Source organism: Sinohyriopsis cumingii, chromosome 9, assembly GCF_028554795.1.
Source record: "Sinohyriopsis cumingii isolate HCF-2022 chromosome 9, ASM2855479v2, whole genome shotgun sequence".
Taxonomy (NCBI): domain Eukaryota; kingdom Metazoa; phylum Mollusca; class Bivalvia; order Unionida; family Unionidae; genus Sinohyriopsis; species Sinohyriopsis cumingii.
The window spans coordinates 58,641,718-58,665,598 of NC_142969.1; the positions used below are offsets into that span (position 1 = coordinate 58,641,718).

General features: G+C 34.4%; 1 protein-coding gene across 5 annotated transcripts in view; it reads left to right on the forward strand.

Annotated features, from left to right (window-relative positions):
* The first annotated feature begins 2,629 nt into the window (after positions 1–2,629).
* Positions 2,630–23,881, forward strand: part of LOC149791890 (uncharacterized) — a 34,257-nt gene continuing 13,005 nt past the window's right edge. For 3 of the 5 annotated variants that reach the window (XM_089970396.1, XM_089970398.1, XM_089970400.1), the window contains exons 1-7: positions 2,630–2,666; positions 4,220–4,511; positions 6,906–7,095; positions 7,825–8,123; positions 11,789–12,040; positions 15,274–15,414; positions 17,461–17,662. In XM_089970396.1, coding sequence (XP_089826522.1) covers positions 4,230–4,511; positions 6,906–7,095; positions 7,825–8,123; positions 11,789–12,040; positions 15,274–15,414; positions 17,461–17,662 — 1,366 coding nt within the window. In that variant the 5' untranslated portion in view covers positions 2,630–2,666; positions 4,220–4,229. The remainder of the gene's footprint in view (positions 2,667–4,219; positions 4,512–6,905; positions 7,096–7,824; positions 8,124–11,788; positions 12,041–15,273; positions 15,415–17,460; positions 17,663–23,881) is intronic. The other 2 variants (XM_089970397.1, XM_089970399.1) reach the window with 2 other exon arrangements.

Below are 23,881 nucleotides of genomic sequence, written 5' to 3' on the forward strand. Positions count from 1 at the left end.
GTTATGGACCAGCTACGCACTGCTAAAAAAGAACACCGTACGGCTGAGATGATCTGGGTTTTCACGAGCCTCGCTATTCATTAGCAGCTTTATAAAGTTGCTAAGAAGAATGTTACAGAGTTCATGCAGCAAAACTTCAGCCTTCTACAGTAATAAGATCACTGAAAAATTCAGCTGCAAAGAGCTCTTCGAGATTACGAACAAGCTAATGTCAAGGAATAAATGTACACCACTTCCAACTTCCGGACCTGTTTGAAACTTTCGTCCGTAACAAAAGTTCAGTTTCTCAATGCATCTCATACGAATTCAAAAGTCTTTTAAGTCTGCATATCGTCCTTACCATAGTACTGAAACTGCCCTTCTGAGATTAGTTAACAACATTCTTGCCCTTTGGCTGGTATAAAGATCATTTGACACGATAGACCATGATATACTACTTCACCGTCTCCAACATGTGTTTGATATTTCAAGTCCTTCTTAGTCAACAGGACACATAGTATGTCCTTAAATGGAAAACATTCCATCCCGTTTGATATTTTTCGCCACAAGGCTCTGTCCTCAGTCTGTTCATTCTATGCACTCAGCTGCTTCCAAGTGTCAAAAATCAACATATGGCGTCTCACCAGTTGTACGCTAAAATATACAAATCTAGCTGCCATACTGAGGCTGCGACTACCATCCAAGGTGTAAAGAGGTCCATTTCCGTTGTGAAGTCATGGATGACATGTAACAAGCTGCAGATGATTGATGATAAAACTGAAGCCATCCTGATCACCAAACAAAGACTTTCTCATTCACATCCTTTGCCTCAAGCATCAAGTATCAGCAATACCAACATTATATTTACACAGTCAGTACGAAACCTAGATGTCACTGTCAACAGCACGCTCTCATTATACCTACATGTCATAAATATATTCAAGGCTGCATATCTGAAACTTAGACACATCAGCTCCATTCGCAAGTTTCTTTCAGTTGATGCCACTAAAACACCGTGTTCCTTAGTATTTTCAAGACATAACTTTATTCATTCACTATTATCTGGTTTCTCATTGTATCTACGATAGAAACTCCATAAAGTTCAAAACACCGCTGCTTGGATCATCCTTAGAACGACTCCCCCTGCACTTTAATAGTCATCAGCTACGCTACACGTTCGATCCGGAATCAAACACAAAATCAGTTCACTATGCTACATTTCGTTAACTTTCTCCAGTCCAATATACTTATCTGACCTCGCCCCCCCCCCCCATCGATTGGATTTCATGAGTTGCCTCCCATATTATATAATGCCAATTAACCAATAGCTTGTAACAGCTGTGCGTTGTACATCGGCCGAAGATGATGGAGACAATTGACTTCAAAAGGATACTTTGTAAGTTTAACATCGAAAGTATGACTACATACCAGAGATAAGTCATTACACGTTTATTTGAGTGAAAGGTATTTGTGTAAACACGGACCGGCAATGGAAATTTGCTTATTTATGAGTCCATTCAAGTTGTGTGTTCCACTTGTCTGATCACGTAGTAGAAGTGTTCAAATTTGAACAAATTGATTTTGAATACATGCGGTGGCTTGCCAGTCCTAATGAAATATCTGTTCGATCTGCCAAGGCGTAGATAGGGTTAAGATATCGGAACCTTGGCTAGTGAAGATGTTAAGAGTGCTATTAAAACTCACCTATTTCGACCGCAAGAATAGATTTAAAGAGATAATAATATTTAATTCCTTAAATATTGACATATCTTGTAATTTTATGTGAATGTTTTTGGAATTTTGTCGTTTTGTATTGTAATATTGTAAAGCGCTTAGAGCTTTTAAAGATTTTGCTCTGTACTAAATCAACTGTTATTATTATTATTATTACATGTAAGTTCACTATTTATTGAGGCGGATCTGGGACAGAGACTGTAGGGTACGAGTTTTGCTCATCAAGACATGTGTATGACGCATTTTTTTTAAATTTTGTTTTATTATGGCAGAAAAAGAAGGTCCATTGCACTCGCAACTTCGAGGTCAATCTTACGAATCATACCTCCGTGGGTTCGAACCCCGGCCGAGTCATACCAAAGACTTACACAAAATGGTACTAACATCCCTCGCTTGGCGCTCATCATTAAGAGGTAAGTGTTCGGACTGGTCGGCCTGTTGTCAGCATACTGTGACTGGGTGGGACGTCATGCTACGTGTTTGCGGCATGATGCCCCATTGCTAAACATCACTATAAACTGCATGACTGTTAAAAATCCGAATCGCACACACACACAGATCATACCTCGATTTTGTGCCGAGAGTAGCCATTAGTGTCCGCACAGAACTGTATCACGTTTTGTGCAAGTGATGGAGAGAGGTTTAAGTGTTAGTACCATGAGCACTTTCCACAATCTCCATAATCAAAAACATTAGACTGCTCGTGTTTAGTTCTATTGACATTTACCCGTGTATAGCTTAATATGTAATTTATGTTTCTGGTCTTGGTTGTCACACGTAGTTTAATTTCAGTTCTCGGTACCAGATACCTAAAAAAACCCCACAACAAATTAAAACAAGACTGGTGTACAGTTTCTATTCCTATTTATAAAAATATACATATGCTGGTTGTAAACATTTCTAACAATAGTGTGACGTAGTTGACAACCGTTGAGGCCGCGAAATCCAAACAGGTAAGATTATCGTCTCGTTGCCTCCTCTACTTTTTAATACAAAGCACAAAAATGTTTAAGTTTCAGTACTCAAAAGTGCAATATTCTGTTTTTTATATATATATATATTTTTAAAAGAAGAGCAGTTAGTTCAAGCAACAAGGAAAACTTAAGTAATTTTGGTACTATACTGAGCATCATATTGAATGAAAGGAGGCGGGGATGGGGTGAGGTGGGTTTAGGTCGAAAGATCGATAATGTACATTTCCAATATCCTTGCAGTAACGTGTGTGTACACTTAAATATGTGACAGAATTTTTTTTTAAAGGAATTTTTTTCTTTTATTACTACCATTTTACCGTCAAATTCTAGGGTTATCCCCCCTCCGCCGTTTTTATTTTTCTTAGTGCTGCAATGCTGTCGGACATTTCTGCGCACCTAAGCTTTCCGTCACCAATATTGAAGCAGAACACATACCGAATTCGACCGATTGACGAAAATAAAATAAAGCAATGTTTACCATTTGAAAAGAGGCAGTTGTCACCAGAATATTCTGTTCAAAATAATATTAATTTTGGACACGGATACCACCCCGGTGTTTTCCTGATTCGTGTTATGTCGGCCTATTCTGCGCACACGTTTGAAAAGATGTAATGTTTATCCATCGGACTATAGAAATTAAATATATTACTTTGGATTGTTTCTGTCAGCAGTTCAGTCGAGTAATTAGGTGAGGTTTATATTTAGTTTTACGAAATTCAGCGTAAAAATGCCAATAAATGGCAAAAGATATTAAGTAAACTAGACCGATCTTGTAACAAAGTTAGTAAAGTTCAACATTTTATTAAAAAATAAGCTATTATGTGGAAGAAAAACAACAATGAATAGGACGCAATGTGTTTACAACGTCTTGTTGATGGGGAAAAATTACAGAATTTAGAAACAGACTAAGCTGAGGAATTTCTTGAGAATTTATGTTCTAGCGGCAAGTTGACATGTTGGGTAGCAGACGATTTTGTACATGTGGGACAACTTCTTGCGAAATTGGAAACTTGGATTAAAATGCAGTATTGTCTTAAGGTACACATTTTCATCTTTTATATAATGTATTTATTTGTATGATTCCAAAAGATGCATTGTAAATCGGAATTTCTGGTTTACAGGTTCAGGAAGGTCATGGAGTGGGTCTCACGTTGCCATTTAGAAATCACATTTTCATGTGCATTTCGAGTCTAAATGTGGGATATTTTTGTACACTTTATGAATATCACTTTTTTTATTAAAGTACTATCATTCTTTCTTGATACAAAATGGATTTTTGAACCAAAATAACACGTGATCCAGTGTTTACAGAAATGACGTATCGTTGCGCAGAATTACCTGACTCGCAGAATTGGCCAACATGGTGGTACCAGTATGGTTTTCATAATCTTCCTTAATGATTGGTGGCATACTGGTGGTATAATCTTTTCTTTGGAATACTGTTTTGAGGATTTTTGTTTTAGACTAATATTTTTCCTCTTTCTTTCCTAAAACATAATTTTATGACATTTATGACTCTTGTCTGTTTGCAGGGCTTCTAGCATGTCCGATAATTTTGACTTTGATATTGATGCAATCAATCCACTGCTTGATTTAGTACTTTTTGAGAACATACCAAACTCTTACCCCTGGGGAAGGAATGTGGCTGCCATCTATACCCTCGGAAAGAATTTGATACCCTTGAAAGGAGACTGGATTGGCATTTTCCAAACTGGCTGGCGTGACACTGGAGACTACATAACCTTCAAATGGGCCCCTGTAAAGCCACACGATGCCTTGAATCCAGCAAGAAGAGGAGTATTGTTCACATCAGAGGAATTCAAGGTAATTAATCAATGGTTCAAAAACAAGAGCGAAGCTAATATAAGTTCGAAATAGAAAAGTCATTTTTATATGCAGATTTTGATGGCTTATGTGCTAGAAGTTTTGCCATTATAATAAGAATCACTAACTGATGTTATTAATACCTCTCTCTCATCCGGGGAATGCCCATCATTTTTCAAAACTGCCATTGTAAAGCCTCTGCTGAAGAAACCAACACTAGACCATAAGGATTTAAAGAACTACCACCCAGTTTCTAATCTCCCATTCATATCAAAAATCTTAAAGAAGATTGTTCTATCCCAGCTTGTATCTCATCTGAATTCAAACAGTCTTTTTAGCAATGTACAATCTGCATATCGCCCTTGCCACTGTGCTGACACTTTTTTATACTCTTCTAAAAGTAGATAATGACATTCTCTCTGCGTTGGATAGCGAAAAGATTACAGTCCTCACCCTCCTTGATTTGTCTGCAGCATTTGACACAATAGACTATGATATATTACTTCACTGTCTCCAGCATGTATTTGGCATTCATGATACATCCTTACTGTGGTTCAAGTCCTACTTGGTCAACAGGACACAGATTGTATCTGCAGATGGAATACACTCCAGCCCAGTTGATCTATGTTGTGGTGTCCCACAAGAGTCTGTTTTTGGACCTGTTCTCTTCATTATATACACTCAGCTGCTATCAAGTGTCATAGATCATCATCCAGTGTCTCACCAATTGTATGCTGATGACACCCAAATATACAAATCTAGCCACCCAACTGAAGTTGATGCTACCATCCAAGGTGTAGAGAGGTGCATTTCTGATGTGAAATCATGGATGACATGTAACAAGCTGCAGATGAATGATGATAAAACTGAGGCCATTCTGATCACAACACAAAGACTTTCTCGTTCAAATCCTTTAGCTCAAACAATAAATATCAGCAACACCAACATTAAATTCACACAATCAGTACAAAACCTAGGTGTTACTCTGGACAGTACTCTCATATTGCACCAACATGTCATGAACATATGCAAGGCTGCATATCTTGAGCTGAGACGCATCAGCTCAATTTGCAAATATCTTTCAGTTGATGCCACTAAAACACTTGTGTGTTCATTAGTACTTTCAAGACTGGACTATTGTAACTCAATTCTGTCTGGTTCATCTCAATATCTACTCCAGAAACTTCAAAAAGTTCAAAACACAGCTGCTCGGATCATACTTATAGAGTACCATGATCAGAGCACACCTCCCTGCTGCTCTGTATCCTACACTGGCTATCCATTCGATCCAGAATCAAACACAAAATTTGTTCTCTGTGCTACATTTCACTGTCAGACTCTAGTCCAACATACCTATCCGACCTCACCCATATGTACACACCAGCAAGATACTCTTCTGACAGGGGCCCAGAATGGCTGAGTGGTCTGAAGAGCTCTCCATTACGGATCACTGCCATCTCACTTCTGTCTGTGTGGGTTCAAGTATCGGATTCGGCTAATGTGGGTATGTGAGAAAGCTTGCCAGTAGCTTCTCGTGGGTTGGTGGTTCTTTCCGGGGTTTTCCCGGGTTCTTCCTCCACCATTAATACTGGCTGCCATGTATAGCCTATCGTGTGCTGAAAAATGGCATTAAACCCTAAAACAACAGCAACAACAAAAAGCCTCTTCTGACAATCGTATACTCATTATTCACACTATGAAAATAAAGTCACATGGACAGCGTTCTTTTGCATTACCAGGGCCCAGCAACATGGAATGAATTGCCCACTGAACTCAGACACAAAGACACGGTGATCTCATTCAAGAGTGCTCTCAAAACTCACTTATTTCGACTGCAAAAACAAATTTAAAGACCTAATAATGTTTCCTACCTTAAATATTCTCAGCATGTTTTTTTATGTTTTCTAATTTCATGGTGTTTGTTTTTGTAATCATATCATTATGTTTTTTATCTTATAGGTGTTGTCTAATGTTGTAAAGTGCTTAGAGCTTCTAAAGATTAGGCGCTATACAAAGTCATTATTATTATTATTATTATTATTATTAAATGAAAATAAATAATTTGCATTATACTTGTCAATGATCAGTCTCTTGACTCCTTATTCATCCAGGACAAGGACAGGTGTCTGTAAGAGAAATTTCTTTGTTATTGTTTTGTAAGGAGGGTGTTAGACAGCTATTATGACTCTATGGTCTTAAACTATGTAATAGAAAAGAGTGGAAACTAAAAAGTTTTGGAAAATTCAACAAATAATTTATTTCCTTAGAATACAAAGTGAATTTAATTTTATACAAACAATTGATGCTCTCATTTTATAAGATGATATAATTCTGAGTACATTTGACATAAAATAATAAAAGCAATGAATTTATTTGTAAATCTATATAAAACAGGTGTCACCTGATAGACAGATTCAGTACCAGTTTCTGTACCTCTCTGATGGTGATAACATCGTGGGAGTCAGCACACCATTTCATGTCCAGGTGGAATATGAAATTGGAAATTTCCATCTTGATATCTTGATGAGGGAACCAATTTTGGAGTCCACAGACCAAATTAAACCCAGGGGGAAGAGATATAGAGGTTTGATTTTTAATTGTGCTTTATATTATTTGAGCAACTTTTTGCAGATAAAGATAAAACTGAAACTTAAAATACATAAATCAGAGATATGCTGTTTTAATTTAACAACAATGAGATCTGTTCTATAAAATCAGTATGATACATATATGCTATGATTGGTTAAACAAAGGTCAAGTTGAATATGCTGAGCAATTGATTACAGTAATTGATTTGAGGCATCCCTATTTTAAGAATCTATGGCTGTTCATGTAGACTACAAAGTAAAATTAGCAGCTTTGCAAAGGATGTCTGTGTGCATGTATCTCCAGAAAATTTGGAATCAAAGATGCTAACAATGGTGCAATTTTACTTGTTTCTGGGGTATTTTCTTGTTTGAAACATGCCATATTGAAATGAAACAACAAAACAGGTAGAAAATTCACTATCTACTGGCTGGCTGGGAAATTCCTGTTGAATATATTTATATTTTCTTTCCTATTGGCTGTTGCTTGCCAGAGAGAGAGATTTCATAAACAACCCAGCATAAGTGGTTTGGTGCATGTTTCATATCTGTAGTGAATAAAATCAACCTGGTAGGCCACCATTATTTAAATAAAACTTTGATGAAAAATACTTTATTTTGCCTTGATTTCAGGAAACAGTTTTATTGCAGAATATTGCTCATTTACATATCCACCTAAGAAAATCTTTCACTACAATAAAATGTTTTCAAAATTTCTTTTCTTTTAGATCCTTTCCATGTAATTAAAATCAAGGCTAAGAAAGCAAAAAACATCAGGCTCAAGAAACCCAAAATAACACTTCACTCTCAAAGTATGGCTTGTAAAAGAAAACATAAAATGTTGACTGTGATGAGAGATCATCAGTCTCTCACTGATGCCAGCCAAGCAAGCTCCAGATGGGCATATAATATGCAGAACATTTTTGTTCACCCTGCAATGCAAGAGTACCAAGAAAACAATGAAAAGGCTGTAATTCCAATCCGCAATCAAGTCATTCCTGTGTTTGATGTGGCAAGAGAAAACAAGGTATCATAATTATATACAATTTTTCATCCTGTCTAAATTTTCCAGTTTCCAAGTTGTGCAATAATTTAAATTCCTGAAATTAATATGTATTTATATACAGGCAAAAGTGCCCATCCACCACCATCAACTTCCCCCTCCACCCTTTACTAGATGGGTGCATCAAAGCTGCAAATCTGTCCTACTGATATACAGACCATAGCTAATCACGTTTCAGTGTTTCAGGTCTCTGTCTGAAATGATATAGGAATTTTTAAACAGCATTATGCATGCATGAGACATTTATTTCCAGACATGCAGATCACATGACACCAGACTTTTCTTAAAACAATATAGGAATTTTTATCTTTGATTTCTTTATATATCTGTAAATAAAAGTTGATGAACAAGCCTACACAATACAGTATAAAGTTACATGTACTTGACCGTTATAATTATACAGTTTGCAAATATAATGAGTTTGATTCATCAGAATGTTACATAAAACTTCCCTTTCTCAAATATGAATATCTCAGATGCATGACATTACTTGAATGATTTTGCTCAGAAACCAAAGCCCTATACCTTGCTTGTGATTTGAAATTTGTTATAATATTTACTACCATTATAGTGACAGTTTACTAATCTCTGTAAACTACACCAAGCATTAGTTCATGTGTTACGTTTTGGCTCTTAATAAATGCAACAAGAAAAGAATGAAGTCAACAAACTTTGTAAAATTTAACAAATAATTTATTTCTCTCGAAAAATGAGGTAAAAATGAGAAAAAGAACTTATGGTTTTACGAATCAAATCCAAAATTAATCAAAGAATATTTTAAAAAAATAGAAGTCCTAGTAAGAAAAAGTCCTAAATGAATCTTAGTTGGAGACCTGATTAAAATAATCCATGATTGAGGAGAATGACATGCTGTGGTCAGTGTTGTCCTGATGTGTCAACAGTTCCTTGTTCAACCACAGAAAATAATATTCCAGTTTTGAATTTCAAATGGAATTTCAATAAATGTCTTTGTCCAAGAATTCTATAGCAGCATTTAAATATTTCCATAAACTAGAATTTCAACTCAAACTGGTCACAACAAAACACCTTTAAGTGTTAATGGTTTATAGTCTGACTAAATTCTCTATAGAAAAGAGTTATACACTAATTTAAGATGCAAAAAATGATTCCCGTATGAGGGTCACATGATCATGTTTCTAGAACCAGATAGATGCTTTACATGCCTAACATCATGGCCTTGATTTAACTTTATGAATCTACTCTAGAAAGAATACCCCCATCCCCCCCAAAAAAAATAAAGGTATTTACTTCACTCTCACTAATTCTGAATCAAGGTCAGGAACTAGGTCAGCAATTAGATACAAAGTTTATATTATTAGGTGTTTATGAAAAATCAATCAGGTCAAACTAATATCTGGAAAATGTCAAATCCAGTAAATAAAGTTACATTGCAATAGCATGTAATGAAATTTAATAAAATTTAAAACTAACAAACAAACAATTAAATCAAATCAAATATAAATTAAATTAAATATACATAACACATGGCAATTTGTGAATTTTATAATTGAATGGTTAAAAATTTGCTTTGTATTTTACTGTTTACATGTACAAATTTTGTTGTTTTGTTGCAACCACAATGATAAAGTTGACAAATCTCCTATTTTCATTCTACTTTCAGCTGTTCACAAATTTGTTATGCATCCATTATGAATATAGCAGGGGCATATAGTATGTCATCCATCCTTTACATTGGTGAATGTATATCACAAAATTCTTGTATGTGCAACTACTATAACATCTTTTCATGGAAATTGCTGAAAGTTGGCAGATTTTATTGACATGTCACATTCCATTAAATATTTGTCTTAGTTGGTGTTCACTTAAATATTCGTTACAATATAGGTGATAACTCTTATGTATGCAGCTAGTCTCACACCTGTTGATCACTGGCCTTGCAGCTTGGAAGATATTTTTGCCATGAGGTAAACATGTGTGTTTTCATTCTGATGACATTCTCTGATTTGTTTCTTAAGAGTTAAGCCCCTTGGTGTTAGTATGTATATACTACATTAGAATATCTTCTGTTAAACAGTCCACCCCATTCAGGCAAAAATCATGATTTCATAATATATAATCAGTAAATTTGTTCATTGAGAATCTGGTCATAACAGTGGCCTTTTAAGACAAGTTTTATTTCATGCCATCATTATTTTGTTTGCAACTTTTTTTAGGTTTTTCAGCTTGTGAAAACTTGATTTATAACTTGACTGACATTGTTGACATTGTTTCACATACCCATTGCTTAAAAGTCAAGTGTGACTGCATCATCGTATTTATAGATAGATAGACATCAACATTTTGGATCAAAGTGGATTGCCAACCCCTATCTAGCAAAACTGTTTGTCATCATGCTCAACAACTTTAGGTGTAAATGTCTATCTATCCATCCATCTCTCTCTCTCTCTCTCTCTCTCTCTATATATATATATATATATATATATATATATTTGGTTTGAATTGTGTATTTGACTTTTGTCCATGATAGATGAGTTTTAGTGTGTATATGATTTTTGTCTTGTTTGTAAGTTATCATTTGATGTTCATTTAGGTTGAGTTTAAGACCTTATATTGTTTAGCACCACCACCTAAAAAATATGTTTCTGGTTGGCTGACCATCTGATTTTTTTGCCAACCCTAGCACTAACCCTAGTGTAAATTTATTTTAAATAAATTCCCAAAAATTGATTTCTACATCTAATTCAGCTGGTTTTGCCTGTGTACTTGAAGCACTTAGTACATTATATATACAAATTATTATTTTATATATAATGTGTAAATGTTTTAAAAAAACACAAATTACCTACCTACCTACCTTAATTTTTAAAATCAGTGAAATAGGAAATACACATTTTTGTTTTGGCCTTAAGACCTTAGAAGGTTCTAGAAGCATCTTCTGTACAGTTTAGAAGTAATTTTCATTAAAATGACTGATGATTTTTTAGAAAATGTACTGGTACTCTTAGGACTCAGTCTGCCCATGGTGTCTCAATGAACCCAGCTTTGTCAGCAAAATTTGTTTATTTGCTTTTGACAGCAAATGATTTTTTGCTGGTTACATTTTTGGTCTTACAAATGTGTTTTTGTATGAAAGTGTTGTTTAAATGTTATGTTGTTCATATATCTGTCAGATTGTTTATTTACAAAATATTTTTTAAGTGTATTCAACTTGAGGAATAACCATTATGATGATACGAAACACTTGAATGAATCAAGGATGAACAAAACTGATGATAACCTATTGAATTTGCAAACTTATTTCTATATATGAAACATCACATGAACTTATTCACTTTTTCATATATAATTTTTTTACATATATATGCAAAATATGTTTGAGAGACCCATGTAAAAGAATTGACCAGAAAAAAATATAAAAGCTCTTTGCAGAATGTTTCTGTGGAACAATGGTTTGTCTATATTATAAAGGTTTACACTGTTTGTCTAAGACAAAAGCTATCATCCTTGTCTAGTTATGAAAAGATCTTCTCACTCATACTTGGACTTAATGCAACATTGGTCATTGCTTAGAGAACAGCTAATCAAAACATCCAGGCTGGATTTATTGCATTATCTGAGTGTTATCATATTCATTTTGTCTCAATTAGATCCAAATGATCCAGGATGGCAGTGCAGTGAAGAGCAGCTCTACAGTGCAAGCAATTGAGTACCCGACAAAACTGTCTATCCTTCCAGGTCCGGAATCTTTCCTGCTTGGCATCACAAGCTCCAGTACTGTCTGCCCCAACTGTAATATGGCCAAATCTTTTGTACAGCTTCTTCTTCGGCATTTAGAAGAGACCCATAGAAAGGTTCATAATATAGAGAAAGAGCTGAGTACTTTGAATAATACTAATCAGGTAATTGTGAAGACAAAAAATATAAGTTGACCTGTATGTTGATTTAAATATACTTGTAAAGTAGATATTTTAAAGTCAACAATCCCCATTTGTGCATGTGCCATCTTTTATGGAGGGGCAATAAAGTATTACCCAAAGTCCTGACATATCCCCTGTTTTGTCTGTGCCATCTTTTATGGAAGGGCAATAAGGCACTACCCATAGTCCTGATATAACCTTTTTTTGCCATCTGTGTCATATGGAGGGGCAATCAAGTATTACCCATAGTCTTGACATAACCCTTTTTTGTCTGTACCATCTTTTATTGAGGTGCAGTAAAGTATTATCCATAGTCCTGACATATCCCCTTTTTTGGCTGTGCCATTTCTTTTGTAGAGGGGCAATAATGCATTACTTATAATCCTGACATAAACCTTTTTGCCATCTGTGTCATCTATTATGGAGGGGCAATAAAGTATTACCCATAGTCCTGACATAACCCTTTTTTGTCATCTGTGTCATCTTTTATGGATGGGCAATAAAGTATTACCCATAGTCCTGACATAACCCTTTTATTGTCTGTGACATTTTTTATAGAGGGGCATTAAAGTATTACCCATAGTCCTGACATATCCCGTTATTTGTCTGTGCAATCTTTCATGGAGGGGCAATAAAGTATTACCCATAGTCCTGACATATCCACTCTTTTGTCTGTGCCATCTTTGGTGGAGGGGCAAAAATGCATTACCCTTAGTGCTAACATAACCCTTTTTATGCCAGCTATGCCATATTTTATGAAGGGACAATAAAGTATTACCAATAATCCTGACACAAGTCTTTATGCCAGCTGTGCCATCTTTTATGGAGGGGCAGTAATCTATTACCCATTGTCCTAACATGACCCTGTTTATGCCAGCTGTACCATCTTTTATGGAGGGGCAATAAAGTATTACCCATAGTCCTGATGCAGTCTTTATGCCAGCTGTGTCATCTTTTATGGAGGGGCAGTAATCCTAATATGACCCTATTTATGCCAGCTGTACCTTTTGTGGAGGGCCATTAATGTTTACCCAAGCCCGTCCATCTCATCAAATCTCATTCTTTCAAGTTATGTTTGTTTCACTTTTCATTTCTACTTGGTAACTTGTGAAGAATACTTTAATACAAATTTGGTAGAGAAGATCTAGGTCAAGTTTGATTTGCATTGTTTTCAAGCAAGCTTTTCTATAGTTTTGGCCCCTGGCTGATATGGACATTTGTATCATGTGGACCCATTCTGATTATTGTTATATAATAAGGTTAATGACTACAAAATCTGTTATAATACACCATTAATCTAATCCTTGGTCCAAAGATCTGAGTCTAAACCAGAAATTTGCTGTATTGTACTTTAAAAAATTCCCTCCAGAGCTGAGGCCCATTAATTTATTTTTAACCTCAAATCAATATATTTGTTAAAACTTGATCTAGTTCAAAATTCAAATTATTTTGAAATAGGTGATTGAGTTTTTAAAAAAGCTTGGACTTGCAAACACCCCCATCTCATTTCTGAGATTGCTCTGACAAAAATTTGGTTTCAGAATCATTCACATTCACATGTTTGAACTTAGTAAACGTCAATCCCTCAAAATAAAAATCCCTTGGAACCAAATAAAATTTTCAGTTTTGAGAGGTTTTCAGTTTCACAAACATAAAAAATACATATTTTTACATGTATTTATAAATAGAAGTACTGTGAAGACTTTATTGCCAGATTTTTCCTCTACTTCTGCAATGTTGTTTTTGTCACAGATTCATACTATTTGATCAGTCATTTCCTCCTGTAAATATAGTTCAGCCCTATAATGCTTAGCTGGCATTTTGACATCTAAAGACAACAAGCAACTACAATGGTAGCTTAAATTTAATGAAACCAATTGAGTGAATTTGACTTTTAGAATACTTTTTTTGGCCAGTCTCCATTGGCAAAGTATCAAGAATGAGACTGCCAGCCTGATTATTAAAGACTGGGTATTTAATTTATATAAAAGTTCTATTGATCATTTAAAGAAACAAAGAGCATCAAAACTAATGAGATCATAAGCATACAATCTTTCTTAATTGTCATTTATCTACACATGTTTAGTTATTAGCAAGTTACATTAAAAACTGGCCATTTCTTAAGGTGCAGACCCTTTGGATTTGCGTATAGTCACACTTAATCTCTATCAGTTTGACCGCTCCGGTGGCCTAGTGATTAGAGCGTCTGCCTCGGATGCTGGAGATCGTGGGTTCGAACCCCGGCCGAGTCATATCAAAAACTTACAAAAATGGTACTAACAGCTGCCTCGCTTGGTGCTCAGCAATAAGAGGTTAGTGTTAGGACTGGTCCGCCTGGTGTCAGGAAAATGTGACTGGGTGGGACATCATGCTACATGTCTGTGGCATGATGCCCCAGTGCTAGACAACACTATAAACTGCCACACTGCAGACATCGTAGCGATATGAAAAATTGTTAAAGCTACCTTAAAAATCTTAATCACACACACACTATTGGTTTGCATGTCAAATATTGTTTCTGTCTTGCATGCCCATTGGACACAGTGACTCACCTGAAAGCCTACTACCTTGTTTGCTAATGGTAAATTCAACTAGTCCAGAATATCAGGTGTGTATTTTACTTAACTCATGACACATGCTGTACCATAAATACAAATGTTTTATGGAATTTAGGGGCTTCTTGTTGTTGTTGTGGGGTTTAATGCCATTTTTCAGCACACGATAGGCTATGCATGGCGGCCAGTATTAATGGTGGAGGAAGAACCCGGGAAAACCCTGGGAAGAACCACTGACCCACGAGAAGCTACTGGCAAGCTTCTCACATACCCACATTGGCCGAATCCTAGACTCGAACCCACACAGACAGAGGTGAGATGGCAGTGATCCGTAACGGAGAGCGCTTTAAACCACTCGGCCACTCGGGGCCCCAATTTAGGAGCTAATATATATTTCCAAGTTTGAAGTGGGTTTTGGCTTGATGGTACTCTTTTTTAAAATATACAGTTGTAATTTGGGACCTAAGACTTTTTTTTTTTTTAAGTAGATGAGTTTTGGTTTTCTGGGAAAACATGATGATATTAAAGAAGGAAACTTTGGGACCATACAAGAATTTTAATCTTATGGAATTATGGTGTTTTGAGTATTTATTTCATTGTATAATGTATAATAATTATTTTATTGGGGATTATGATAAACTATATGTGTATGTTTACTAGAGAGAGGAGAGCAAAGAGGTCATCATGGACATGTCTTTTCTTGAAAGCTGTCTCCACCAGTCCCATGTGGAAAACATGATGCTCCAAGCAAAAATTTCAGGATTGAAGGCAGCTGCTGTTGCTCAATCAGCACACAAACAGGTATGATTTAATTATAACAGAGCCTCAGACATTGACCCTTCACTGTAAGTTACCTTGTACAACACAATCTTTGAATGAACCCTTTTTTTTGGAGTGAATTTAATTTTCAAAATGATTATTTCATTTTGCAGAATCTTATAGATCTAACATAGTCAATTTTAATTTTCAAAATGATTATTTATTTCACCAAAAATCTTATTGGCTTATTGTCTGACCAGCATTAGCATGTGTGTGTGTGTGACTTTTCCATTGGCAGTGGTGTCAAAATTGTTAAAGTTTTGTGCTATGATATTCTCACACACTCTCCCATTTTTTTGTACTTCACTCCTGATTTTAGGAATAAAAATCATCAAGGTTATGAAAAAGTCTCAAAACTTGGTTATTTAATTCGTCAATTTATAATTTCTAACCGGATTGTCACCAGGGGCCCCCAAATACTGTCAAATTATTGACATTTTGAACCAAATGGAAGCTCTCAATGTAAACAAGCAAATATACTATTCACTGTTCTTTTCTGTTTTCTAAAACAGTCCATTTCAGTAAAAACTGCTGTCTGCAATATATTATTTTAATATTTATAAAACAAATTGAACAAATAAAAAACAAGGAACTCTTGTATAAATGTATTCATAGATATATAACTCCAAAATTTACAGAATTATTGAGATTATCAAAGGTGGTGAACTACATTACATATACTGCTTGAAAACAGTCTCACCCATGCAAAAATGACAGCTGTGTTAATAAGGAAACTCCCTCTTGAATCAGAATACCAATAGGTTGACAGTGTTGGGCAACAACTGTTAAAAATCAGGTTAAAAGTTATAAAAAAAATTGATGATTGAAATGATTAAGTTTTGTGCAATTTTTATATCCTTGATGCATTTTTTAAATTTAAAATCAGTAGCAGGGGGTGCAAATACTATAGTCTTCATACATCAGATAATAGTGGTGATACGTAAATGCATCGACCGTGATAACATACTAGGTTCAGCAAACACAAGTTATAACTTACTGTAATGTGATCTTACATAAAATATAGCTCATTATCATAGCTAATAGCCAGTACCATAGTATAAATAGGCAGTCTGAACATGTTGAATTTTAAGGCTTCTCTAAATGACATTTAAAGTCAGTACATTGTGTATGAGAATCCTTCCTCTCAATAAACTAACTACACATTTTATGAGATGTAGAGTTAAGTTCCTAAGATCAGATTAGGGAAAAAACAGTCTACATTTAGAAGCAATTTTGTCAAGTACACATTAAAATAAACAATGTTATAATTATGTTTTTGTAAAAGTACATAAATGTAATTTTGCTACTGAATATTGAAATGGGATCGATGACCATACTAGAATTATAAGAGGCTATAATGAGGTACTATTTAGAGAAGGAGTGCTGTACTATCAAACTAGAGAAGTTCAGTTATATTTTGTAAAATTGCTGTTTACTCCTAGATGGGTTAAATGTCTAATTTTTTTGTTGCTTTTGAATGAACATCCCATTGAAAGTGATGCATAATTTCCAAGTGTAATCTGACTTATTACAGGGGGATATAACACTTAAGCTGTCTTAGAGAGTGTGCTGATTGGGGGCTTCAGATAATTTTCATCAAATTAAAGATATTAATTACAAAATATTAAATATTACTATTTAATTTTTAAAAGGTAGCATTCAATTATTTATCAACATTGAATAAATCTGAATGTAGACTATTAAACAGCAGCAACAGCCGACAAACCGGTGACATTTTGCATGTGTCATTGTATGTACAACATGTTCCCCATTTTAAGTACTTTAATCAGTCAATATTTTATAAATGTTATTTTTACCAATACAGGACATTGTCCACCATCAAGACCTACATAGAGACAGTGTTTGTATAGAAAATTGATTTACTGGATAATCACTATTAAATTACTAGTGAATTTAAATTTTCAAGGAACACATTGAGAGAGATTTCATGAGCAAATAAAAATCAGATCATAGAAATTAGCATTTACTGTAATATATTTATTCAGATGTCAGTCATTTTTTTTTCAGCAGAAGGTACAGACAGCCAAAGATCTGGCCAGTAAACCACTTGACCTGGAAGCAGTCAACACACCTGACACTGAGGCAGTCAGCACACCTGACACTGAGGCAGTCAAAACACCTGACACTGAGGCAGTCAGCACACCTGACATTGAGAGCATTATCTTTTCTTTCCAGGAGCAAGGTTTCACTGCCCTCGTCAAGGAGGATGGTGAGTTGACTTAGTGGTTCACAGTTCAGTGAGGCCCCTCCATCATAAAACTTTACCGAACATTTTGAGTAATAAATGTTAATGAAGACTTAGATCAACAAACGCATTGTTTTGATTGGTCAGATAGATTTGGTGTTGAGTAACGTTTTGATGACAGAGGGGCCCGGGCTTGAGTTGCTGTGCATCTCTGTGATACTCTCTGAACAAAATAATCCAACTGGATCATAGCAGGATTCAAGTATATGGGGTTATACTGTGAAATTCCATGTATGAATAATTTAGAAATTTCCAGCCAGAATGAAATTCAAGATGGAATCCATTAAAATGTGGCATGAATGAGCCTCAGAATGAGGTGGCATATGAAGATTTTTCCAGCCAGAAGGTACAGAAAATTTCCTAGCAGGAATCATATGCAAGATAATAAATCGACCTTGAATTTAGCAGAAATCTGACAGTTATAACTGCAGAAATAAAAATCTGTGGACCTTTTTTATGTTAAACCAATACAAAACATTGTACTCTCCAACATAAAAAGGAAATCTCCTTTGTATAGAACATCATCAGTAACCTGACATTGATTAGTGAATAATGAAAAGAAAACATCTACATTTTAATACCTTAAATATCAGATTGTAATCAGTACTTGCAAGATGGAACTTGAAAAGATTTTTGCTCTCAAAATTTACATTTAAAACACTTAAAATATCAACTGATTTAGTCTCGATTTTTATGTCATGATTCTTATATTGTACAGGTTAAGTTGCTGCAGCAACTTTCCAACTTCCTCATTAACTTTATTTGACCAAAGGAATGCTTGTTTTTACACCATGTAGAACTAACTGCAGAATTATTCCATTTGATTGATCAAATTTATTCTTCACTGTAAAATAAGCTTCCACAAGATTCTAGTTTGCTAAAACAGTTGTACTGTGAAGTAACTATGGGAGGTGCACATGACTTATATCAGTTTCAAGAACAGCACAAGCCCCAAACACCTAATTAACAAATATATCTATATTTTTAATTACTGAACAATAATATCTGAAAAAAAAGTCGCATCAAATTTTTCAGGGGCCAAAATTTACAAAACTATTTCTTGTCACCTGAGGCTGTCATGCACAATGGCCTGCATGTAAATGATAAGTGGTCCTTTTCCATCTCCATTTTACATTGTAAGCTGAGATTGTCAGGTGTAATCAGCTGGTCCTTTTCAATATCCATTTAAAAATGTAAGCTGAGATTGCCTTGTAATTTCCTATATGAAAGGGGGCATTCTACAAATATTACATACTTATGGGAAATTGTATGGTGCAAGGTGAAGTTGTTTGCATTTGTAACATGTACATTTGGAAGAATGTTGGCATACCTCTGTGTTACTTTGATGTACTGTGGCTGAAAAAATATTTGTACATTGTAATTGTTGAAATTGTATGTGATCTAAACAGGTAATCAAAATAACAGCTCCCTTGTAATAAAAAAATCTGCCTGAATTAGTTTAAAGTATACTATCTTTAGCAGTTATTTCAATAGGGAAAAATAGTTTTGCCAGACTATACAATACTAGTTTGAATTCTGAGAGTGCAATGAATAAATAAAATTAAGTTCAGGAAGTGATAAAGACCAAGTGGAACTTGCAGTTTTTTTATAGGTATACATCTGATATAAGGCCAAGCAGTATACTCTGTAACCCCAATTACAAAATCAGTCATACACCAAAGTAAAGGGAATTAAAACGTTCTTGTAAGACTATCTGAAAATACAAGGTCTTTTTTAAAAGCCTGGAGAGGACATCATGGGAATGACTTTTTCTTTAAAAATAGAACCCTATGCAAATTACAAAACTGTAGAGTGACACCTAAAATTATAGCTGGTTCTTTTCAATATCTCTTTTACAATGTAAGCCAGGGATGTCATGTGCAATCTCATAATCTCCTATACTGTATATATATGTGAATGACCACTGATCCTTTTCAGTGTCTGTTTTACACTGTAAGCTGAGGTTGTCATGTATAATCTCCTACATGTAAATGACCATTGGTCTTTTTCCATTTTATTATATCACTATAATATATGTCATGTGAAATCTCCTACATATAAGTGACCACTGGTCCTTTTCTGTTGCCATTTTACACTGTATGCTGAGGAGGTCATGTATAATCTACATGTAAGTGACAGCTTGTCCTTTTGCAGTGATGTATGTAGGCTGTGCAGTTGTGACATTCCCACTTCAATTTTTAGTATGATGCAAATTCATATTTATTTTCCATTTGCTGTATATCACACAAAACTTAGGTGATGAACCCAGTTTCTGATTTTGACTGCATGCATTTAAAAAATAAAATGAAGGAAAATGAATGAAAAGAGAATGACCTGTCAGTGATTGCCATGAATGCCATGTTTAAAAATCTCTTTTTTGATGCAACATTGTATGGATGCAAGTCATGAACGATGAAACTTGCAATGTCATAAGTGATATCAGTATATTTTGCAAAATCAATCAGTTTAAATTTATGAATAAAAGCTGGTTGCACATCAACTTGTTCTGACACAGGCAGCAGCCCTAGTGGTCTAAAACTAGATATTTGGGAGCCCTTTTGTGAATTAAGTGCCCCTTCAAATTTTGAAAACAAGCCTGGATGCATTTCTACTTTACCATTTCCATTTTACACAGTAAGTTGGCTATGTCATATATGTTCTCCTACATATATGTGACAGCTGATCCATCTTTTATTCCATTTTACACAGTAAGCTGGCTATGTCATGTATGATCTCCTACATGTGTGACAGCTGATCCATTTTTATTCCATTTTACACAGTAAGCTGGCTTTGTCATGTTAATCTCCTACATATATGTGACAGCTGATCCATCTTTTATTCCATTTTACACAGTAAGCTGGCTGTCATGTATGATCTCCTACATGTGTGACAGCTGATCCATTTTTATTCCATTTTACACAGTAAGCTGGCTATGTCATGTATGATCTCCTACAAATGTGTGACAGCTGATCCATTTTGTATTCCATTTTACACAGTAAGCTGGCTATGTCATGTTAATCTCCTACATATGTGTGACAGCTGATCCATTTTTTATTCCATTTTACATAGTAAGCTGGCTATGTCATGTTAATCTCCTTCATGTGACAGCTGATCATTTTTGTATTCCATTTTGCACAGTAAGCTGGCTATGTCATGTTAATCTCCTACATGTGACAGCTGATCATTTTCATTTCCATTTTACACAGTAAGCTGACTATGTCATGTTGATCTCCTTCGTGTGACAGTTGATCATTTTTGTATTCCATTTTACACAGTAAGCTGGCTATGTCATGTTAATCTCCTTCATGTGACAGCTGATCATTTTTGTATTCCATTTTACACAGTAAGCTGGCTATGTCATGTTAATCTCCTGCATGTGACAGCTGATCATTTTCATTTCCATTTTACACAGTAAGCTGGCTATGTCATGTTAATCTCCTTCATGTGACAGCTGATCATTTTTGTATTCCATTTTACACAGTAAGCTGGCTATGTCATGTTAATCTCCTGCATGTGAGAGCTGATCATTTTCATTTCCATTTTACACAGTAAGCTGGCTATGTCTTGTTAATCTCCTGCATGTGACAGCTGATCATTTTCATTTCCATTTTACACAGTAAGCTGGCTATGTCATGTTGATCTCCTACATATGTGTGACAGCTGATCATTTTCATTTCCATTTTACACAGTAAGCTGGCTATGTCATGTTAATCTCCTACATATGAGTGACAGCTGATCATTTTCATTTCCATTTTACACAGTAAGCTAAGGATGTCACATGCAAAACTCTGTATTCACATAATTCAATGATATTAACTCTTCAACCATGCAAGGAATCTGCAGAAAAGAGAGAAAAGTTTAAGAGTTCATGATTCGCAGCATCTTCTTGTGCATAATTTAGGAAGATCAGTACCCATCAATGGTTCTGAAAATAAATCCTTCAATTAAATGAATATTCATCAGATGAAATGTGTTGTTACTTTAATATGTTCAAATTTGTACAAGTAATTTTGAGCTCATCTTTTAGATTAATAAAAAAAAATACAGAAATTTTAAGATTTTTAAATGGTCATTGGAACACGTTATTGTTATTTCTAAGCTAGGTTAATTGCCTGACCTAGGATGGGAATCAAACAAAAATTTTAAAAATGGGATGAGTGAGTTTAAAAGAAAGTTTGATAATAAAAAAAATAATTTAAAAGTGTAAAAATTTTGAATGCTGCCACAAATTTCAAACTCTAAACCTCTTGGCAGCCATGACACAGAAAGATCAATGTGAGTGTTTATTTATAAGCTATTTCAAAATCTAACAAAACTGAAAAAGCATCTCTTATCCTTTCAAATATCAAATGGAGAATGGGATATGAAGTTAAGTAATATAAAAGGTAATGAAATTGTTTGACCATTGAATTATGTGTCATACATATATTGATAATTTAAAATATTTTTGTTTTGACTTCATATTAGGAATTATGTTTAACTCCAATACTGGTCATTTCGGATTCATCTTTTCAGAGTTGATTATGGTCTGACTCAAAACCTTAAGGTAAAATTAGGAATTGCAGATTTGCCTTGTCAAGGGTGTTCAAATATATATCATATTAACACTATAATGCATCAAGCAAGTTTTAATCTTTGGTCTATTAAATAAATATTACAGATGTACATGATTGGGTACTCCCTTGGAACTTTGGGCATCATGGTGCACCCCTATCAATAACATTTTGGTTGGTATGACTGGTCATAAATACATTTTGACTAATAAATTAGTGAAAAGTTAAACATTCGTACATGTATTTCTATACTCATTGATCAAGAAGGTTCTGCAGACACAGATATTCAGTTGTTGCATTTGGCATGTTCTGTATGCAGTTTGAATGGAATTTTTGCATATTTTACCATTAGATCACATGGAACTGATGTTTTACTTTCATCATCACCATATATATATGGTAAAATCTGATAATGTAAATATGCATATGATATAGGGCCACAAGGAGGATTAGTTCCATGCAACTATTTGTGTCACCCTCTTTAAATAAAGTCATTATTATTATTATTGTTGTTGTTATTTCTATTGTGTCATCATTAACATCATTTTTTGTTCATATGATAAACCTTTTTCTCATGGGTAGAAAATTGCTTTATGATCTAAATTATTAAATACAATCTGATCTTAAAACTAACTCATCACAAAGAATCCAAAACACCATTATGAAGAAATTGTTTATTTGTCTCAAGGACTTTTGCTAAACTACCTAAAGAACAATATAGAGATAATATGAATTACATTTGTCCCCAGAACTATAATCCACTAAACTACCTAAAGAACACTATAGAGATAATATGAATTACATTTGTCTCGAGAACTATAATCCACAAAACTACCTAAAGAACAATATAGAGATAATATGAATTACATTTGTCCCCAGATCTATAATCCATAAAACTACCTAAAGAACAATATAGAGATAATATGAATTACATTTGTCCCCAGATCTATAATCCACAAAACTACCTAAAGAATGATATAGAGATAATATGAATTACATTTGTCCCCAGATCTATAATCCACTAAACTACCTAAAGAACAATATAGAGATAATATGAATTACATTTGTCTCCAGAACTGTAATCCACTAAACTACCAATAGAACAAGATAGAGATAATATGAATTACATTTGTCTCCAGAACTATAATCCACTAAACTACCTAAAAAACAATATAGAGATAATATGAATTACATTTGTCTCCAGAATTATAATCCACTAAACTACCTTAAAGAATGATATGGAGGTAATATGAATTACATTGACAGTAAAACATATACCGGTACTTAAGTTTAGATTAAACTCATTCTGTCATTTTAGCAGTCATACTGCTAAGCCAAAATAAATAACACATGCCATAGTGAATATATCTTTAATATGAGCAAGTTTGCACATGAAATTTATAAGGCTAAGAATCAGTGGTTCTGCAGTAGATAAATAGTACAGTTTCTTTGCATCCCTTTCTTCAGATAACTTATTAAAATGTTTTAATTTTGAGAAGAAAGTTTTAAATAAGTTGAAAAATTAACTTGATCCAAAAATAATTACATTCTTATTTTTTAAGATAGTGACTGTATTAAAAGGTCTTGCTATGAAATCAAGAAAAAAAGTTCTATTGTTGAATATTATATA